General features: G+C 38.0%; 1 protein-coding gene across 1 annotated transcript in view; it reads left to right on the top strand.

Moving 5' to 3' along the window:
- The first annotated feature begins 447 nt into the window (after positions 1-447).
- pls1 (plastin 1 (I isoform)) overlaps positions 448-22530 on the top strand; it is a 30747-nt gene continuing 8664 nt past the window's right edge. Inside the window, exons 1-11 of the mRNA XM_049482515.1 lie at positions 448-581; positions 2331-2438; positions 4140-4300; positions 6829-6958; positions 7276-7408; positions 7544-7625; positions 10417-10582; positions 11849-11991; positions 18066-18161; positions 19779-19974; positions 22308-22386. Of these exons, the coding sequence (XP_049338472.1) occupies positions 2369-2438; positions 4140-4300; positions 6829-6958; positions 7276-7408; positions 7544-7625; positions 10417-10582; positions 11849-11991; positions 18066-18161; positions 19779-19974; positions 22308-22386 (1256 nt within the window). The 5' untranslated portion in view covers positions 448-581; positions 2331-2368. The remainder of the gene's footprint in view (positions 582-2330; positions 2439-4139; positions 4301-6828; positions 6959-7275; positions 7409-7543; positions 7626-10416; positions 10583-11848; positions 11992-18065; positions 18162-19778; positions 19975-22307; positions 22387-22530) is intronic.

Raw genomic sequence — 22530 nt, 5'->3', positions numbered from 1 at the left:
GAAATCAATATTCAGGTGATTTGCTTTCTAGAAGTGCTGTGTGCAGAGTCTGGATGCTGTACCTGGTAGCACTGCAGCTCCAACACTGCTAAACCTGGCTGTTATCGTTGTGACTATCCCGTTCCAAACGTCTAACCTTTCAAATAGTGTGTTTTTGTGTTGGTTGAAAACTTCATGCATGTAAACGTTATTAACTAAACACTATTTTTTTATTTACTTTTTTGCTCAGGAGTTTTTCCCAGGAGTGTTTTCATTATTTTTGTTATATCAGTGATTTCACACTCATGAGTGTGTATACAGCAGTAAAGCTCCTCAGGTATCACCTCCCATCCTGCTGCTCTGGTTTCAGCTGCTCCTGCTGACTCAGCATCAGTTCTGCACATTAAACGTTAACTTCACAGCTCAGCGGGTGAAAAGGCCTCACCCGGAACAGAGTTCATCAGGGCCGAAGGTTTCTTCCTCCTTCCTGTGCTTCCATTTACTTCACACCTTACGTCCGTACAGTCGCACCCTGTGTAGCCTACTGGAGTTTCCCCCGTAACCTGGAGCCCGGCTTTAGCAGGGTGGAGCGGGAGTCAAGCGTAAGTGTGAAACCAGGTCTTTTAGGTTAAATAACTTGACCTTAGAGCAGTGGAGTCTTGTTGCAATTAAAGGTAAAGCGTTCCGGGGACATTATATATGTGTTCGTGCAGCTAATGGCATTTAAAACTGCAAAAATGTCTTTCCTGTGACTAAGTGTTACATATTAAACATGTCTACGATATGGTTGGGTATACTGTAAATGCATAAATGGCATTACCTGTTTTGAGAATAATAGTAAAGATGTCTTTATTGTGACATTATGTCCTTCCTGTGACAGAGTGTTATATTTAGGACATCCACAAATTTTTTTTGGTAAAAAAGCCAATATCAATTAAAGCGATTAAAGGTACAGAGTTTCGGAGAGCGTATATGGGCAGAAATGTCTTTCCTGTAACTAAGTGTTATAGAATATAGAACAGTGAAGATGTCTTTATTGTGCCATAATGTCCTTCCTGTGACAGAGTGTTACACTAAGGTTTTTTAGCAAACCATTGAAAATTTCTTTCTCGTGACATTTTCTTCCTGTATGGATGGGCTTTATAGATTTCATGCAAGTAGTGGCAGTGTTGGCTGGCAAATATTTAGAATGAAACGTCCTTCCTGTCACACTTTATTTTAGTGTAAATTCTAATTTTATGATCTATTAGCTGTCTTGTTGAAATCAAAGGCAAAATGGTTTGAAAGGTTCATATGTGTGTTCAGTCCAGTATTGACTGGCCATTAAAAAAAAAAAAACAGTAAAAATGTGTTCATGTGACAAAGTGTTACACTAAGGACATACACAATATTTTTTTTGTATAAATGCCAATATCAGAATATGTTGCATTATCTGTCTTGTTGCAATCAGAGGTTGCAAAAGTGGAACTGTTTTGGGGGTGTTTTGCAAGTTTTGTAGTTCTGTCTGGCCTGTTTTTTTAGTAAACTATTGAAAATGTATTTCTCGTGACATGTCCTTCCTGTCACACTGTGTTATAATAACATTTTTTCACGTGAAGGTAAACTGTTAAGAATAGCCTACATGAGTGTTCATGCAAGTAGTAGCGGTGTTGGCAGGCAAATACTTGAATGTCCTTCCTGTCACACTTTATTTTAGCGTAAATTCCAATTTTATGATCTACTACATTACATGCAATTAGAGGCAAAGTGTATTGAATAGCTTATATGTGTGCTCAGTCCAGTGTTGACTGGCCTTTTTTTTTTTGAAAAACAGTGAAAATGTCCTTATTGTGACATTATGTCCTTCCTGTGACAAAATGTTACACTAAGGACATCCACAGTTTTTTGGGGCAAAAATCCCAATATCATGACAGGTTGCATTAGCTGTCTCGTTGCAATCAGAAGCAACATCTTTTAAATAGCTTATATGGTTTATAACAGTAGTAACAAGGTCTTTACCATGTTGTTACATTAGCTGTGTTGTTGCACTCAAACGAAAGAGTTTGGAGAACTTATATAGGTGTTTGTGCAACTAATTGCATTTTAAGGTGACCCTTTACTTAGTAAAAAAGTGAAAATGTCTATTTTTTAGTATAAATGGTTCAAAAGAGCTTCGGATGAGTTAGAATTGAATATGACTTCCCAGTAAACATATTTTAATGAAAAAAAAAATCGCATAAAATTAAAAATTAATCACTTTTTAATATTTTTAGCAACATCAACTGATTATAGTTGCATTTTTGGATTTTTTTCTTTTCTTCTTAATTTTCTTCTCTTATGTGTTTCTCTTTCTGCCAACGTTTCTTCTACAGTTATATTCTATGGTGAGAGAGGCTCGGCGGAGTGTGGCATGGAGAACAACGTCACGCAAATCTCTCGAGAGGACCTACAGGACCTGCGTGAGGCCTTCAACAAAATCGGTCAGTATCGTATTACTCTCATCACTTGGTTTAAAACTCACCGTACTCTCTACCAGCTGCTTTTAACAGCCAGGAGTCTGGAAATCACCTGATTCAGAGCTGCATGTGGTGCATGTGATCAGTCAAACATTGTCAGATTATTCAGAAACCCAGGAACATTTACAGCACAGCATCACTGTCTGTCTGCTCACTGCTTGTTATTAAAGGACTACTGTACACTTAGTAGCATCTCTATTATGCTACTGGTGTTTGTGGTAAGTCACCTAGCTATGGTTAGCAAACCTTACTGAAGCACACTGTTTGCGTGCTGCTGTCTATACCTGGCAACTTGGGGTGAGGAAATGGGACTAGAAGAATAATGGTGGTGGGCATAACCCACACAGATTACAGTAATGTACCACACAGTTCAAGTAAGAAAATACTGGCTAAAGTTATGCTGACAAGAGCTGTTAATCCTGTTAATATTTGATGATACATACAAAATATTATCTTTAATGGTCCTTTAAATGTGAGTCTACAGCTCTTGAAAAATATAAAAGAGCACTTAAAAATGAGTTTCTTTGATTTTACCAAATTAAAAACCTCTGTAATATAATCAAGAGAAGGTGGATGATCACAAGCCATCAAATCAAGCTGAACTGCTTGAACCTTTGCACCAGGAGTAAAGCAGCATAAAGTTATCCAAAAGCAGTGTGTAAGACTGGTGGAGGAGAACATGATGCCAAGATGCATGAAATTAAAACTGTGATTAAAAACCAACCAGGGTTATTCCACCAAATATTGATTTCCGAACTCTTAAAAAACTTTATGAATATGAACTTGTTTTCTCTGCATCTTTTTTTGTTTTTGTTATTTCAGTCATTTCTCATTTTCTGCAAAAAATAAATGCTCTAAATGAGAATATTTTTATTTGGAATTTGAGAGAAATGTTGTCTGTAGTTTATAGAATAAAACCACAATGTTCATTTTACTCAAACATAAACCTATAAATAGCTAAAATCAGAGAAACTGATTCAGGAAATAAAGTGGTCTCTAAATAAATGAACCAATGGAAATGCTTTAAAATAACGTAAATAATTTTAAAATTAAAATATTAAAAAATAACTTAAATCTAAAAAAGGGAAGAAGCTTTTTTTTCTTCTACTTTAAAGTTTTGGAGACCAATTTGCAATATGTTAATTGAATATAAACCACAGTTTGGGAATGGTCACACCTGTATATACATTGTGAGGTGTTATCTTGTGATTGAGGTGTGCTCATTATCAGATGTGAATTATTGGAACACAGTGGGTGGTTATGATCGTGACAGGTGGTGTCTGGCTTGAATTGGTTTCCATGTGACCAGACGAGCAATTCCATCCAAATTGAATTCCAACCTGTCATTCCATCCCAACATGCATATCCTACAGAGGAACTGTGAACTGTCCTTTAGTGTCTACAGGACATGGGCAAAAGTCATGGGACACAAAGACTCTTTTACTGCTGAGATATGTGAGCTTTGTATCTCCAGTAGAAAATTAAGGAAGTAAACTTTCTTCAGCCACAATTAAATGTCTTTCCTGACCGCTGCAAATTCCTCCCTGATGTAATAATGCTCCAGTTTCCTGGTAGCACCTCCTCCTGTGCTCCACTGCTGTAATCAAAGTGAAACTTGGATCAGTTTCTCCTGTATTGATCTTCATTCCTCTGCCCCTCTCGCAGACATTGATAACAGCGGCTTCGTCAGCGACTTCGAGCTGCAGGAGCTCTTTCGGGAAGCCAGCTTCTCTCTGCCAGGGTACAAGGTGCGGGAGATAGCGGAGAAGTTCGTCGCCGGGGACACCAACAAAGACGAGAAGATCAGCTTTGAGGAGTTTGTTGCGGTATGATCTCGAATAAATCCACTGCATTATAAATTATACTGAGCTCATAAACTTTCTTATACACAAACATACTTCAATCAATTAGTTAATTAATCAATTAATCAATCAATCACGAGGGGACAACCAATGAACAGTTGTTAAATGGTTAAGTAATGTGCCAATTAATAATTATTATTTGGCAATAACTAAGATAATTTAATCATTAGCACATTTTTTATAATAATATCTTTACTAGTGTTAATTAATAACTAGTGCAACCTCCATGAATATAATAGCAACACCATAGCAACCACTTAGAGACAACAGAAACCACCTAGCAACCACCACAGATACCATAGCAACTCCTTAGCAACCATTTGGCAACACCTTAGTAACCACCTAGCAACCACTTAGCAACACCTTAGCAACCACCATGGACACCATAGGAACACCTAAACAACCAGTTTACAACATCATAAAGTACCCTTAAGGCCAATTTATAGTTCTGCATCAAACCTACAGAAGTATAAATTGGCCTTTACTCTAAAGTGTTACCCAATCAATTTACTGTTATATATATATATATATATATATATATATATATATATATATACACTCAAAATATGTAACTTAATAATATGCAGAAGTAAATATAAATTTAAGATTCAAAACATGTACCATAGACATTAAAACCATACATTAAGACCACAGTTTTAATCCTAAAAATACAAAATACAAAAGGGCTCCAGCAGTCTTAAGCATTGCCACTTTAATTAGGAGATCGCTGGTTCGAATCCCGGTCATGCAGTTTGTCATCAGATGCCAGAGCCCTGAGAGAGCACAGTTGGTCTTGCTCTCTCTGGGAGAGTACAGTAGATGGTGCTCTTTCTGTCCCCTCATCCCATAGGGTGATGTCGATCAGCACAAGGCTGCATCTGTGAGCTAATGTATCAGAATATATGATCTGACTTCACATGTGTCGAAGGAGGCATGTGCTAGTCTTTAACATCCTGTTGTTGTGGCATCACTAGTGATGGGAGATATACAGCTGAGTAGCAGATTGAATAGGTAGGACATTCAGCCTAACTAAGCTGTGTGAAAAAATGATAGAAAATAAATAAAAATAAATAATAAGAGTTAAAATGTTCAAGAAACACCAGCAATACTTTTTTAGTCCTGTGTGAGACGGAGCTGAAGACCCATGATGCCTCCAGGTCCACAGACAGTGGAATCACAGAGCTCCATTTTCCTCCCATTTCAAGAGCTCATTATTATTGGGTTATTTCACAGCAGCTGACCTAGGGCCTGTATGGTCACGTCACGCACTGCCAAGAAGAAATAGAGGCAAGATCTTGTTTTCAGAATGCACAATTGATCACTGACCTGGGCACAGTCAATCAGCCTGGAGATGTTCATGCTCTCTGACACGTTGTTTTTCTTTAGTTTAGAATAGAAGACGATAGGCCAGAGTTCTTCAGTCTCGGCATCCAACTAAACCTGCACATTTTAGAGGATTGCCTGCTTTAACACACCCACTGACACTTGATAGATCTAGGTATGATTAGCTGAATCAGGTCAACCATCACTGATCATCAGTAAATTTTACATTTCATTTGTAAATCAAGGGAGCAGAGTGGAGGAAGAGTAGAGAGACACACAGTCCAAGCTGCTCGAGGTCTAGTGTGAAATTTCCACCAATCAGTGATGGTTTGGAGAGACATGTCATCTGCTGGTGTTGATCCACTGTGTTTTATTATCGAGTTCAAAGTCTAAAGTCAGTGCAGTGTTTTCTCACAAAACCTTACAGCACTTCATGCTACTGGATGAGGATTTCATTTTCCAGCAGGACTTGGCACACTGCCAAAAGTACCAATAGCTTTTATATAATATAAAAATTGTCTGAGACACTGATTTTTGGAATTTTGTTGTTTGTAAACCATAAACATCAACACATAAATACAGCTGTATTGTACTAATATAATATAATATAATATAATATAATATATGAGTTTCATCATTGCATTTTTTATTTCTAATTTTTATCCCATTTTACAAGGCCAATTACCCAACCCACTCATTTATCATTAGGACTTCCCCTATCACTGACCATCAGTCAATTTTACATTTAATTTGGAAATTAAGGGAGCAGAGTCTGGAGGAAGAGTGGAGAGACACACAGTCCAAACTGCTTGAGGTCTAGTGTGAAGTTTCCACCAATCAGTGATGGTTTGGAGAGACATGTCATCTGCTGGTGTTGCTCCACTGTGTTTTATTATCGAGTTCAAAGTCTAAAGTCACTGCAGTGTTTTCCCACGAAACCTTACAGTACTTCATGCTACCGGATGCGGATTTCATTTTCCAGCAGGACTTGGCACACTGCCAAAAGTACCAATTGCCATAAATACAGTTGTATTGTACTAATATAATATAATATATGAGTTTCACATTTTCAACTGAATTATTGAAATAAAGTAACTTTTAAACAGTAGTCTCAAACCCCTAATTACACTTCACTGCTACGTCATCTTATATTTCTCCTGATCCCTCAGATATACCAGGAGCTGAGGAGCAAAGAAGTGAGGGAGACCTTCCGCAAGACCATTTCCAGACGAGATGGAATCCACTCGTTCGGAGGAACATCTGGAATCTCGAGCGAGGGAACGCAGCACTCGTACGCCGGTGAGACTCAGAGTCTGTTAACTGCCTGCAACTCCATCAGTTCAGAGAATAAACACACTCCGTTTCCGTGACTCTTCTGAACTCCTAATAGTCTGATCACACCTAAACACTTATAGCAACATTTTACAACCTTCTTTAGTGGCCCGCTCCCATATTTTATCCAGTGCTGAAAGCTGAGCCAGAGCGCTGTCCAATTAGCGGTGATGAGTTGCATGAATGAAGTCATTTTATAGCCCTTGGCTCCGCGAGGCTCCCTACAGTAATCTAAGTCTGCCACTTGTATCACTAATGTTGTGTCTGTTGGAATTGGCCCTCAGATGAAGAGAAAGTGGCCTTTGTAAACTGGATCAATAAGGCCTTGGCAAACGACCCCGACTGCAAACATCTCATCCCTATGGACCCCACCACCGACAGCCTGTTCAAATCCGTCAAGGATGGAATACTTCTATGGTAATATTAGTGAAGATGCGCTCAATTTTACACCCTCGTGGAACTGTACACTCTATTATTGACCTTATTCGTGCTGTTTGTGTACAAGTTTCTATGAGTATCGATTGCTAATCATTGATTTGTTGTTATTTACAGCAAAATGATCAACCTCTCCCAGCCAGACACGATCGATGAACGAGTCATCAATACAAAGAAGCGCACAACGTTCACCATGACTGTAAGCATCTACCCTTCAGACCTAAAAACCTCAAACCCTTGTTGTAATTACTACTTTATAACCAGTTTATAGTACCAGTGAAAAGGGGTAAATTTGGACCTTCTCATTCAATGTTTTTTTTTTATTATTTTTTCCTACATAGTAAATGAATAGTGAAGTGATCTATCAGACTATAAAGAAACACATAAGGAATCATGTAGTAACTTAAAAACAGTGTTAAACAAACCAAAAAATACTCTGTGAAGCATTTAGGAGCTCTTATCTGGGGAGCTGTTTGTTAACTTGTGTTTTCTGAGGCTGGTAACTCTGATGAGCTTATCCTGTACAACAGTGGTAACTCTTACTCTTCCTTTCCTGGAGCAGTCTCCTGATGAGAGCCAATTTCATCATAGCATTTTTTTTATTTCAAATTTTTATCCCATTTTCTTCCCAATATACAAAGTCAATTAACCAACCAACTCATTTATCATTAGGACTTCCCCTATCACTAGTGATGCCCCAACACCAGGAGGGTGAAGACTAGCACATGCCTCCTTCGATACATGTGAAGTCAGACTCCGCCTCTTTTTGAACTGCTGCTAATGCAGCATTGTCGAGTAGCATCACAGCGCTAACACAGTGACACGGTTCTGATACATCAGCTCACAGACGCAGCCTTGTGCTGATACACATCACCCTAAGAGTGATGAGTGGAAAGAGCGCCATCTACTGTACCCACCCAGAGAGAGAGCAAGGCCAATTGTGCTCTCTCAGGGCCCTGGCAGCTGATGGCAAGCTGCATAACTGGGATTCACTGTATACCTATAATACCATACACCATGTGTTTAATGTGGAGCTAATCACATAACACTATGGGGAAATAGCTGACAGTGTTTAGTGTGATTCATTAATTAGTTTAACTCTTTATTTAAAGTATGGTAAAATACATATGGTAGAAAACAGCTAACACAGCTGACAATAACCTATTAAACTGATTCACAGTAACCCTGTAAAAAGTAAAAAATAAAGAATACAGTAAAAGGCTGGCAACCACTCCTCTATACCTATTTCCTTTAGCATCACAAAAAACTTTCGATCAGAATAACGAGGTAATACTCATCAAATGTCTGTTAATTCATGTTAAATTGAATTTTACAATGAAGAGAAGGTTTTTTTTAAAGAATAACAGGATAATACTGTTGAAAATGCTGAAGCTTAAAGGGCCTGTAGCAATTCCATGTCCTGGAGGGTTGGTGTCCAGCACATTTTGGTGATTTCACTGGTCAACCACACCTGGTTCAACTCATCTGTTAGCTTCTTCTTAGGTTTAGTAAAAGACTTTGAGCAGAGAAATCAGAAAACTGCTGTGGATCAGACCTGAAGAACCCTGGGTTAGAGTATGTTCATGTGAATGATCGTTGTAGCTTCTTGAACTGAATGTCTTCCAGACCACAGCTCTCCAGAGATGGAAAATCATGTTTTTAGAAAGTTTACAAAAGTATTCAGATCACTTATCCAATAATTTGTAGAAGTCCTTTCTTTGGCAACAAATACAGCAGCCATTTTTCTTGGATACATCTCTAAAAGCTTTCCGAGTGTTTCTGAATTTGAACAGTTTGTCCTGTTCTTCGTGGGAGATCCTCTTAAGAGTCTGTAAAAAGCCATTTTCAGGTCTTCCCACAGATGTTTGATGGGTTTTAGATCTAGGCTTCCCTCCAGTGCTGTTTTGGCAATACGCTTCTGGGAGAACGTTTGTGTAGATAAAAAGGAAATTGAGTAGAACTATTAGATACTTGAAGAATACAACCTCTCTGGATGTATTACCATACTCCTAAAGGTCTATGTTACCTCCTGGACACTGCTGCTCCCTGAGTGAAAATCGCCTAGCTTTGCCCAATGTTCATACAAAGCAATCCAGACTCTGTTCTCCTACAGAGCTCCCCAATGGTGGAACAAACTACCTTCCCCTACCAGATCAGGAGCAACAGGAGTGTTCATCACTATCTTTAAGAAACTCCTGAAGAGCACTTACTCTCCTAACACCTCTAACATATTAACTGCTTCTAAGCAGATTTCCTTCTTCGCCTCCTTCACTCCTCTATCCCACTATTTCCTTTTGGTCTCCTTTAGGCCCTATCTAATTTTTTTTTTTTTACGTTGAACTTCTACACCCTCTATTGCTAAATGCACATGATTATTGCACATGATTTGGACAATGAAACTGAAACACCTGTCATTTTATTGCGGGAGGTTTCATGGCTAAATAGAGCAGCCTGGTGGTCAATCTTCATTAATTGCACATTGCACCAGTAAGAGCAGAGTGTGAAGGTTCAATTAGCAGGGTAAGAGCACAGTTCTGCTCAAAATATTGCAATGCACACAACATTATAGGTGACATACCAGAGTTCAAAAGAGGACAAATAACATGTTGGTGCACGTCTTGCTGGAGCATCTGTGACCAAGACAGCAAGTCTTTGTGATGCATCAAGAGCCACGGGATCCAGGGTAATGTCAGCATACCACCAAGAAGAACCAACCACATCCAACAGGATTAACTGTGGACGCTGTAAGAGGAAGCTGTCTGAAAGGGATGTTCGGGTGCTAACCCGGATTGTTTCCAAAAAACATAAAACCACGGCTGATCAAATCACGGCAGAATTCAATGTGCACCTCAACTCTCCTGTTTCCACCAGAACTGTCCGTCACCACAATCAATTATTGTGCTCTAAAACCAGGTGTTTAAGTTTTAGAGTCCAACCCCTGTAAATCGCTTTGGATAAAACTTCTATGTCCGCTCTCTCTTCTTTCACAGGAGAACCTGATCCTGGCCCTGAATTCAGCCTCAGCCATTGGTTGTACAGTGGTGAACATCGACTCCCAGGACATGATAGCTGGGACCCCCCACTTGGTGCTGGGGCTCCTCTGGCAGATCATTAAGATCGGCCTCTTTGCAGACATCGAGATTTCTCGCAATGAAGGTCAGAAACTCACCACAATCCAGCACATTTCTCAATCCTGTCCTTGGGGTTCCATCGCCCTGAACAATCTGTACCGTTCCCTTCCCCACAATACATGGTGGAATAGCTGAAAATGTGCTCCAGAGCCTTCAGGAATTCTGCTCTTTCAGCTCTGTAGAAAATAAATACAGCAAGGCTGTAAAATATTAATACATTTTGACAACAGTAATTTATGTGTACAGTAGTTTAAACAAGTAAAGTTTCCATTCAGTTTTCAATATATCTCCAATTATTCAAAAATAATCCACCAACTTTCAAACTTATGAGTACATTTTTTTGCCATTTTAATCCAAAAATGCACAGCAATATTTAGAGCTAGCTTGAAGGGAGGTAACAGACTTTTGTGTTTCATTTACTCTCACTGTATTGTTGTACAGTTTGATTAGTGGTGTATTAGCTGTGGGTTAATGTGTTAGCTTGTGGCTAGTGTGTTAGCTTGGGGATTGTGTGTTAGCTTGGAGCTAGTGTGTTAGCTTGGAGTTAGTGTGTTAGCTTGTGGCTAGTGTGTTAGCTTGGGGATTGTGTGTTAGCTTGGAGCTAGTGTGTTATCTTGGGACTAGTGTGTTAGCTTGTGGCTAATGTGTTAGCTTGTGGCTAGTGTGTTAGCTTGGAGCTAGTGTGTTAGCTTGTGGCTATTGTGTTAGCCTGGGGCTTATAGTTAGCTTGGAGCTAGTGTGTTAGCTTGTGGCTAGTGTGTTAGCATAGAAATGAAAGGAAACAAAACTGTAAATTATTAATACATTTTGACATCAGTCAAAGTAAAGTAAGTTTTCCATTTATTTGTGAAATTACTCAAATTATTCAGTAATGATCAACTTCAAATTCGAAACTTTGTATTTGTAGAATAGCTTGGGGCTAATGTGTTAGCTTGTGGCTAGTGTGTTAGTAGCTTGAGGCTAATGTGTTATCTTAGAGCTAGTGTGTTAGCTTGTGGCTAGTGTGTTAGCTTGAGGCTAATGTGTTATCTTAGAGCTAGTGTGTTAGCTTGGAGCTAGTGTGTTGTCTTGGGGCTAATGTGTTAGATTGTGGCTAGTGTGTTAGCTTGGAGCTAGTGTGTTAGCTTGTGGCTAGTGTTTTAGCTTCGGGCTAATGTGTTAGCATCATACATCATGTTTATTAACCGTAGGATAAGTCAGTAACGCAATTAGCACAACAGGCCTTAAGTCAATGTATGTGTCTGTGTGTATGTGTGTGTGTGTGTGTGTGTGTGTGTGTGTGTGTGTGTAGCTCTTATTGCTCTGCTGGGGGAGTCTGAGGAGCTGGACCACCTTCTCTCCATGTCCCCCGAGGAGCTGCTGCTGCGCTGGGTTAACTATCACCTCGATGCTGCAGGATGGCAACAAATCAGAAACTTCAGTGAGGACATCAAGGTACCGCCTTCCTCCAACCATTAAATTTTACATTAAGGTTATTGTGGGAATGTTTTCTTGTACATTTGGGGAACTTTGTCAAGATTGTGTAACATTTTTTAAACGTTAAACTAATGTTATTTTGGGAACATTTTCTCCTAACATTTGGGGAACTTTAAACTAGATTGTGTAATGTTTTTAGAAAGCTAAATTAATGTTCTTGTAACATTCTGGGAACTTTAAACAAGATTGCGTAGCATTTTTTAAACATTAAACTAATGTTATTTTGGGAACGTTTTCTTCTAACATTAGGGGAACGTTGAACAAGATTGTGTAACATTTTAAGAACGTTACAATAATATTATTTTGGGGGCATTTTGTAGTAACATTTGAGGAACTTTTGAGAAATCTGATTGTGTAACATTTTTTTTTAATGATACATTAATGTTATTGTGGGAACGATTTCTCCTAATATTAAGGGAACTTTAAACAAGCTTGTGTAACATTTTAAGAATGTTACACTAATGTTATTGTGAGAATCTTTTCTCGTAACATTTGGGGAACTTAATTTATTCAGTAATAATCAACTTTAAATTTACTCCTAATATCGAAGGAACTTTAACCAATACAGTACTGTTATTGTGGGATTGCTTTCTCCTGACATTCGGGGAACGTTAAACAAGATTATGTAACATTTTTTAAACGTTAAACTAATGTTATTTAGGGAACATTTTCTCCTAACATTTGAGGAACTTTAAACTAGATTGTGTAACATTTTTTAAACGTTAAACTAATGTTATTTTGGGAATATTTTCTCCTAACATTCGGGGAACTTTAAACTAGATTGTGTAATGTTTTTAGAAAGCTAAATTAATGTTCTTGTAACATTTGGGGAACTTTAAACAAGATTGTGTAACATTTTTTAAACATTAAACTAATGTTATTTTGGGAACGTTTTCTTCTAACATTAGGGGAACGTTGAACAAGATTGTGTAACATTTTAAGAACGTTACAATAATATTATTTTGGGGGCATTTTGTAGTAACATTTGAGGAACTTTTGAGGAATCTGATTGTGTAACATTTTTTTTTAATGATACATTAATGTTATTGTGGGAACGATTTCTCCTAATATTAAGGGAACTTTAAACAAGCTTGTGTAACATTTTAAGAATGTTACACTAATGTTATTTTGTGAGCATTTTCTCGTAACATTGAGGGAACTTTAAACATTACATTAATGTTATTGTGGGAATGTTTTTTTTCCTAAAATGTGGGTATCTTTTAACAAGATGGTGTAACATGTTTGAAATGTTACATTAATAGTATTGTGGGAAATTTTGAAAAAGAAAATGTAACATTTTAAGGATGTTACATTAATGTAATTTAGCAGAACACTGATTCCTGTTTGCTGCCCCCAGTTTTTGCTGTAATACTTTGGGGGGTTTAGGATTTGGCCAGTTTTCCAGCTCTGTTTTGAGGTTCATGGTTTGTCACTTCCATGTACTGAACTCTCATCATTCAGCTTCGCCAACATAAATACTGTTTGGTATTCCAAGAACTTTTTAATCACTAGAGCACAGAGCGGAGAGAAATCTGAATTATAACACAATCTGGATGAGGACTGTAGACCTGGCTCCATGTCAGAATAAGATATTTACCAAAAGATGAAAATAAGAAAACACTGTATGAAGATCTATTCTGTAAACTGGATAAATAACAATTAAATCTCTAATTACAGATTAAATCCTGCTTCTAGACCTTCAGGCCTCTGTAACTGTAGCCAGCATTGTGAACGAAGTCACTGTGGTCGCCCAATCACACGGTGTTTTGACATTTGTGTCAAGCTCAGAAAGTTATGTCAGTTCTGTAATGGGAAATATACTGACTGTCTGAGTGATTTACTTCACTTCACTGCGTCTCTGTGGATCCGCTAAGAGCGAAACCATCCACGCAAAAACAGCTCATTCCCTCAGACCCAGCTGCAGGAAACACTGAGCCGTTCCTGCACACGTCCTCTACAAACTCACCACTCTGTGATAATATCACTTTTAAACGTTTAATAAATGTTTATCCTGTATCAGAGCGAGCTGCAATACTGCATCTGTATTTTATCTTCCCAGCTAACAAAATGATGTTTTTAGAATGTTCCCCTAATTTTATTTTGGCTGTGAGAACATTTGGGAACACTTAGGGAACGTTGAACAAGGTTGTGTAACATTTTTAGAAAGTTACATTATTTTTATTGTGGGAATGCTTTCTTATAACATTTGGGGAACTTTGAACAAAGTTGTGCAACATTTTAAGAAAGTTGCATTTGGGGAAATTTGAACAATATTGTGAAACATTTTTTTAAACATTACATTAATGTTCTTTTGTAGGAATGTTCTTTCCTAAAATTTGGGGAACTTGCAATAAGATTCTGTAACATTTTAAGAATGTTACATTAATGGTATTGTGTGTTTTTTCCAAACATTTGGGGAACTTTTGAGGAAACTTGAACAAAGTTGTGTAGTGTAAAGTCTTAAAAACTTTGCATTAATGGTATTATGGGAACATTTTGTCCTTAACATTTGGGGGACTTTGAATAAGGCTGTATAAGATTTAAGAATGTTTCATTAATTTTATTGTGGGAATGTTTTGGGGAACTTTGTTACATTAATTATATTTTTGATACATTTTCTCCTAACATTGAAGGAACTTTTAACAAGTTTGTGTAAAGTAACGTTTTAGTAATTTAACATTAAATTTATTTTTTTTCTCTTAACATTTTGAGTTTTAACTTTTAATACGGCTGTATAACATTTAAGAATGTTACATTAATGTTATTTCTGGAAACGTTTTCTCTTAACATTGAAGGAAACTTTGAACAAGATTGTGAAACATTTTAAGAATGTTTAACTAATGCTATTTTTGAAACGTTTTCTCCCAGCATTGAGCGAACTTTAAACAAGGTTTGGTAACATTTTTAAAAAGTTACATTAATGTTATTGTGGGAATATTTTCTGCTATCATTTGGGGAACTTGGAACAAGATTGTGAAACATTCTAAGAATGTTACATTAATGTTATTGTGGGAATGCTTTCTCCTAACATTTAAGGAACATTTTATAAGAACGTTACCTTAACATTATTTTGAAAAGGTTTTCTCCTGACATTGAAGGAACTTGGTCATGGTTGTTTAATGTTTTAAGAATGTTTAATTAATGTTATTGTGTGTGTTAATGTTTTTTAACAATGGGGGAACTTTGAAAAGGTTGTGTAACATTTAGTAACATTTTATTAATGTTATTGTGGGAAAGTTTGCTCCAAGCCTGATTGGAACATTTAGATAAAGTTAGCGAAGGGTTGTGGGAATGTTTCCCTGTTAGCTGGGTTAGCTGTTGAACTGTGTTGTGCGATTATGGAAATAAATTTTCATTTCTGAAGCTCCAAACTAGTCGTTTAGCCATAAACAATTTGAAATGACTGATCTAAACACAATAACTCTGTAACACAATAGCTAAGGATAGATTATGACTCGTAATCAAAGATAAAGATAAGAGGATATATTCCTGTACAATAACCTTATAAAAAAAACTGGAGCAATAAAACCCACATTTGATCCAGCTGATCTGTTGAATTCAAGGCCGTTGCTCAGGGATGAATGAGCACATTTTACTGAGACACTACTGTTAGGAATGCTAACATTGTTGAGGAAAATGTTCCCTCAGAAGCTCATTATTTGACTGAGCAAATTTAAAAAATGATCCAATTTAATATTCCCTAAGCTTTTTCTAAAGAATGATATCTGCTGGGGATGAATCAGCCGTTAGCTGCTGGAGGCTAATCAGCACCCGTTTAATGAGGAGAAAATTGAGGAGAAAGAGGAGAATTACCACCATCCTGATTCCTCTGCTCTTTATTTTATAATATAATATCATACCTAAATATGAGAGACATCCCACCTTGCATAAACTCATTTCAGCGAAGCACTGATTCTCCCAAAAAAAGTGTGTGAGCCACCAGATATGCATAGTTATATATTTTCAGTATATTAAACATGTCTCACAGGCACCAGGGAGCAACTGTAAATATGAGTAAAAATCCTGCGAGTTACAGGAGAAGTGAGATGTCTGAGAACATATATAGTGAACAGGTCAACAAGAGGATCCTTCAGTCATCAAGATAAAAGCACATTTCCTTAGCTAGACTAGAACCACTGGAAGATGAGGCCCTAAAAACACATAGGACCACCGAAATGTAGAAAATGTAGGATTCTGTAAACATAGAACTCTGGGAATATCAGTCCCTCAAATCATAGAGACCTGGAAACATTTCACTTTGGAAATTTAGGTTTTTGGAAACATAGAACTCTAGGAATATCAGTACCTTAAAATAAAGACACCTGGAAATATTCCATTTTGGATATTTAGGGTTCTGAAAATGTAGAACTCTGGAAATTTACCACCTTGGATATGTAGTGCTATAGAAAGGTAGAACTCTGGAAATATCGATCAATTGAAAAACATACCACTTTTGAAATATAGGGTTCTAGAAACATAGGCACCAGGAAACATACCACTTTGAATTTTTTTTGGATTTGGAAACATACATTTCTGGATTATTGGTGCCCTAAAACATAGAGACCTGGAAATTTACCACCTTGGAAATACAGAGTTTTGGAACGTAGAACTCTGAGAATATTGGTCCCTCAAAACATAGATACCTGGAAACATACCACTTTGGAAATGTTGGGTTCTAGATACGCAGAACTCTGGGAATATTGGTGTCTTGAAATATAGAGACCTGGTAATTTACCACCTTGGAAATACAGGGTTCTGGAACGTAGAACTCTGGGAATATTGGTCCCTCAAAACATAGAGACCTGGAAACACCACTTTAGAAATGTAGGGTTCTGGTAACATAAAACTCTGGAAATATTGGTCCCTCAAAATATAGATACCTGGAAACATACTACTTTGGAAATGTTGGGTTCTAGATACGCAGAACTCTGGTAATATTGGTGTCTTGAAATATAGAGACCTGAAAACGTACGACCTTGGAAATGTACGGTTCTGGAAACCTAGGAACCTGGAAACATATCACTTTGGAAATGTAGGGTTCTGGAAACATAAAACTCTGGAAATATTGATGTCTTGAAACATAGAGACCTGGAAATTTGCCCATCTTGGAAATGTAGGGTCCTGGAAACACAGAACTCTGAGAATATTGGTGTCTTGAAACATAGAGACCTGGAAACTTAACATGTTGGAAATGTAGAGTTTTGTGAACATAAAACTCTGGAATATTGATGCCTGAAAACATAAATGCCTGGAAATTTACCACCTTGGAAATGTAGAGAACTGGACACATAGACACCAAGAAACATAGTACTTTGGAAATGTAGAGTTTTGGAAACATAAAACTCTGAAATATTGGTGTCTTAAATTATAGAGACTTGGAAACTTACCACATTAGAAATGTAGGGTTCTGGACACATAAAACTCTGGAAATATTGGTCTCTCAAAACATAGGGACCTAGAAACATACCATTTGGAATGTAGGGTTCTGGAAACAAAGGGACCTGGAAGCATACCACTTTGAAAATGTTAAGTTTTGGAAATGTAGGACTCTAGGAATAGCTGTCCCTCAAAACATAGGCATCTGGAAACATACCACTTTGGAAATGTTGGATAGGTTATATTTAGGGTTATTGAAATGTTGAATTTGAAATATTAATGCCTTTAAATATAGAGACTCGGAAACATACCCTTTTGGTAATGTAGGCTTTTGGAAACATAGGCACAGGAAAACATGCCACTTTGGAAATGTAGGGTTCTGGAAATGAAGAACTCTGGAAATGTTGGTGCCTTGAAGCAAAGAGACCTAGAAAACATACCAGTTTGAAAATGTAGGGTTCTGGGAGACCCCAAAAACCCATAAATTGATGCCAGTTCAGTGTTCTTTAGCTTCCATGGGATGTGGCAAAAGTCATGGGATGCAGTGTATTTATCAGTAAGAGTCTGCAGTGTAGGATAAAGTATTCTTTGATGGTTCAGATAAAAACGTGTAATAAAAACGAGAGCATGATCTTCAATGTTTGTTTTTTTCACAGGACTCCAGGGCCTACTTCCACCTGCTGGATCAGATCTCCCCGAAAGGAGACGGAGACGACGAGATGCGGATCTCTATCGACATGTCCGGCCTGAACGTGAGTGTGCTCAATGGCCGGTCCTCCGACTGTACGGACCCCAAGTGCTTTCCACATCATCGATCCGAGTGTTGAACCGCATGGCTTTTGTGCAGATAAGATAACGCTCAGCCTTTTGATCCTCAGGGTTCAGATCCTGGAGATAGCAAAGTGAAAGAGAAGGAGGCTTTAGTGAAGCTGTCAGTCAGGAGAGCACTAGAAGGCACTAAGTGAATGAGAGGGGAGGGGGTGTATAGGGCAGGGGGTTATTGATTTTAGTGCACAGTATATAAGTTACTTCATCACAGCTGTCTGTTGTAGAGGAAAGTCAAACGTTTAATCATCTTTCACCTTCGATGGCAGTCTTCCATTACCTTCCATTCTCCTCATGAACAAAGAGATAAAGGATTCTCACAGTGTGAGTGTGTAGCGTGTCGTATGGAGGCTGTATCACTGAAACAGGGAGTCTGGGTTTATATTGGCAGTTTATTTCACAAACAATACAAAAAGACAATGCAAGATGCCAAACAGCTCATCAGGTAAAGACGTGTTATAAGGAAGTGGATTTATTTACAATCATTGACAAAAAAAAAATAAGAAGGAGTTGTTAGAATTGAATACATGATTCCTTATGTGAGGGAAGCTCTTTTTATGCCCTTATGTGGGTGAGTGAGTATGTGAATGAGTGAATTAGTAAGTGAATGAATAAATGAATGGATGAATGAATGAATGAGTGCGTGAATTAGGGAGTGAGTAAATGAGGGAGTGAGTTTGTGAGTTAGTGAGTGAATGAGTGAATGAGTGAGTAAGAAAATAAATGAATGAGTGAGTGAATGAGTGAGTTAATAAGTGCTTGAGTGAGTAGACAAATGAGTGAGTGAATGAGAGAGTGAATGAGTAGGTGGATGTATAAGTAAGTGAATAAGTAAATGAGTGAGCAAATGAGTGAATGAGTGAGTAAGTAAATTAGTGAATGAGTGAATGAATGGATGAATGAATGAATGAATGAGTGTGTGAATTAGGGAGTGAGTAAATGAGGGAGTGAGTGAGTGAGTAAGTAAATAAAAGAATGAGTGAGTGAATGAGTGAATTATTAAGTGCTTGAGTGAATAGACATATGAGTGAGTGAATGAGAGAATGAATGAGTAGGTGGATGAATAAGTAAGTGAATGAGTAAATGAGTGAGCAAATGATTGAGTGAATAAATGAGTGAGTAAGTAAATTAGTGAGTTAATTAGTGAATGAGTGAGTGAGTAAATGAGTGAGTGATTGAGTAAGTGAGAGAGTAACTGAGTGAATGAATGAATAAATTAATGAGTAAGTGAGAGAGAAAGTAAAAGAGTGAGTAATTGAGTGAATAAATGAGTGAATTAGTGAGTGAGTGAGTCAATAAGTGCTAGAGTAAGTGAGTAAATGAGTAAGTGGATGAATGAGTGTGTAAATGAGTGAGTAAATGAGTGAGTAAATGATTGAGTGAGTAAGTTTTGAATGAAAGAGTGAATTAGTCAGTGAATGAATGAATTAATTTGTAAGTGAGTGTCTCAGTCAGGTCCATGAGGTTCTTAATATCTATACAGTGGTTATCCAGCATTGAAGCAGTTGATAAAATCTCACCGAGCTGCATGATTCTTATTAAAGGAGCGTGATGACGAGAGGAGGGCGGAGCTAATGCTGAGACAGGCAGCTCGTCTGGACTGCAGGCAGTTCGTCACCCCTCAGGACGTGGTGGCGGGAAACCACAAGCTCAACATGGCTTTTGTAGCCAACTTGTTCAACATGTTTCCCGCTCTGAGCAGACCAGCCAACAACGGCATCGACCTCGCCATGCTGGAGGGTGAGTAACGCTACACTAACATGCTCCAATGGCCTTAAAATATGCAGCAGTGGGCGGGGCATAATAACCAATAAACAGGCAGGTCACCTGAGAGCAGTGAATATACGCGTCTCATGTGATTATATTATAAAAACACCTGTCTGGAAGCTCCAGTCTCTGGTTAATCAGTATCTCTAGATGAAAGAACTTAAGTTTACTGTAGTTAAGAAGGTTGAGTTTTTACTCTTTTTTCTCTCCTCTCTCTCCCGTCTTCGTCCCCCAGATTTGACACCTGCCATTGTAGGTACTGTGTTAAGACACTGTTTTTTTATGCATGCTCAGAAGCATGCATCACCCTCTCCTCCTGCCACTAAATCTTTCAGTTTTCTTGTTAATTGCATACCCTGTAACCCGGCTGTGTTTAGTAGCAGGTAGCAATTTCATAATTTCCTAAATCTCATTACAAGCTTAACACTGTTGCTGAGACATTTGGAATTGTACTTGCCATAATCATTTTTGGCTTGTTTTTTACATTGACGATTACCTAAGTAGTCGTCTGATTCGTTTCACACGATGGTTTGGACACTACAGTTCAGTACTAGTCTATATTGAATCATTCAAAACCTTGACCTCAAGTGTCCCAAAGAAAACACTCTGAATTAGTAAACTCTGCTGGGTGTCATTTTTTTTACTCACCATAGTCAGACACCAATCAGCCTGAGCTCAGATCAGACTACACACATTCTTCTGTGTCGGATCTCTCAGCTTGCCCTGTGGGCGTGTCCATTACGTTTTTTAATTCAAAGCAAGCCACAAAAGCAGGCATTAAAAATATAAAAAAATAAAGTTTAAGATTTAAAATTGCATTTTTTTTTATTAAACTCACTGTATTCTGTAATAGTTCTTTGAATCCACATTCTGCCATTATTAGCTTCTCTTCCATAGTTGAAGGCGCTCATATGTATGTGAAGTAGCAGCCTCAATTGTTCCCCAATTGGATAAAACGGTCGTCCGCTTGCGACCAGATTCATTGGAATAAACAAAAAAAACACACAAAAAAATGCAATATTGATTGCTCCCAAATATCAATAATTAAAAAATCAATATACAGCTCTGAAAAAAAATTAAGAGACAACTTCAGTTTCTGAATCAGTTTCTCTGATTTTGCTATTTATAGGTTTATGTTTGAGTAAAATGAACATTGTTGTTTTATTCTATAAACTACAGACAACATTCCTCCCAAATTCCAAATAAAAATATCGTCATTTAGAGCATTTATTTAGAGCAGAAAATGAGAAATGCCTGACAAAAAAAAAAAAAAAAAGATGCAGAGCTTTCAGACCTCAAATAATGCAAAGAAAACAAGTTCATATTCAAGTTTTAAGAGTTCAGATCCCTGTAATCACAGTTTATGTGCATCTTGGCATGTCTCCTCCACCAGTCTTACACACTGCTTTTGGATAACTCAAGCAGTTCAGTTTGGTTTGATGGCTTGTGATCATCCATCTTCCTCTTGATAATTATAATGTAGAGGTTTTTAATATGGCAAAATCAAAGAAACTCATACTTTTTTTAGTGCTCTCTTATTTTTTTGCAGAGCTGTATATGGTTATTTGTTTGGAGAGCTCAATTATCAAGGCAATAATCAGCATAAACTGCAGTTAGCACTGTAAGCTAATACCTTAGTAGCATTCCTGTGTCTGGTTATCAGTTTCCAGACTTTTAAACAGCATTCCCATGCTAACTATGACATGTCTGGAGTCTAAACATGTGCTAAATCGATTTAAATCCTCCAACCTCCACATTTATCTGACCCTGAAGAAGACGCTCGGTATTTACAACAGGCCAGAGGTCCTCTGTAGGAGTCCTGCTGCTACTGAACCTTGCGAGAGGGTTACTGCAGCCTTGCATAACGCAGCCTGATGAGCTGAAGAAGCTACGCACAGGGTTCTGCGAGGCTGCATGAGGGTATGTAATTATATAACGCAGTGTTTACGCTGAAAGCATGCAGTCGCAGCGCAGCATGTGAGCAGTGATTGTATGAACTGGAGTGAGCGGGGAGCATCCTGCAGTGTTCCGCACTACTTCCCACACAAACTGTGTGTCGGCGGCTGAAGCCGTGGGACGACGTCCATTAACATTCCCCTTACGTTTACTAATGCAAAGTCAAACTTAAACACGGTGTGAAAGTTTTATTACGGCCACGAGCCACGAGCTGATCTACCTCCACGCTTACAGACATCCCAAGTTGCAAAAGTTGATTTCAGGGAGGTGAACCGAAATGCGGGAGACTCCCGCAGCTTCAGGGAGACTTGGTTTGTCTGCGCTTATGTGTTTATGTCCCATTTCTTCAGGGGAATCGCGAGAAGACCGGACCTTCAGGAACTGGATGAATTCGCTGGGGGTTAATCCATACGTCAATCACCTGTACAGGTAAAGCAGATAAAGCTGGGGGCAGTAAAAAGCTAAGCTGTGATATGGAAGAAAGATAAAAATGACTTATTCAGAAGAAGGGTGGCAATATGCAATAGGGCACTATGTTATCATGATGTGCTCTTCTGTGCATAGTCCTAAAAG

This window comes from Astyanax mexicanus, chromosome 8 (genome assembly GCF_023375975.1).
Source record: "Astyanax mexicanus isolate ESR-SI-001 chromosome 8, AstMex3_surface, whole genome shotgun sequence".
Taxonomy (NCBI): domain Eukaryota; kingdom Metazoa; phylum Chordata; class Actinopteri; order Characiformes; family Acestrorhamphidae; genus Astyanax; species Astyanax mexicanus.
This window is presented reverse-complemented; position numbering and strand designations above follow the sequence as displayed.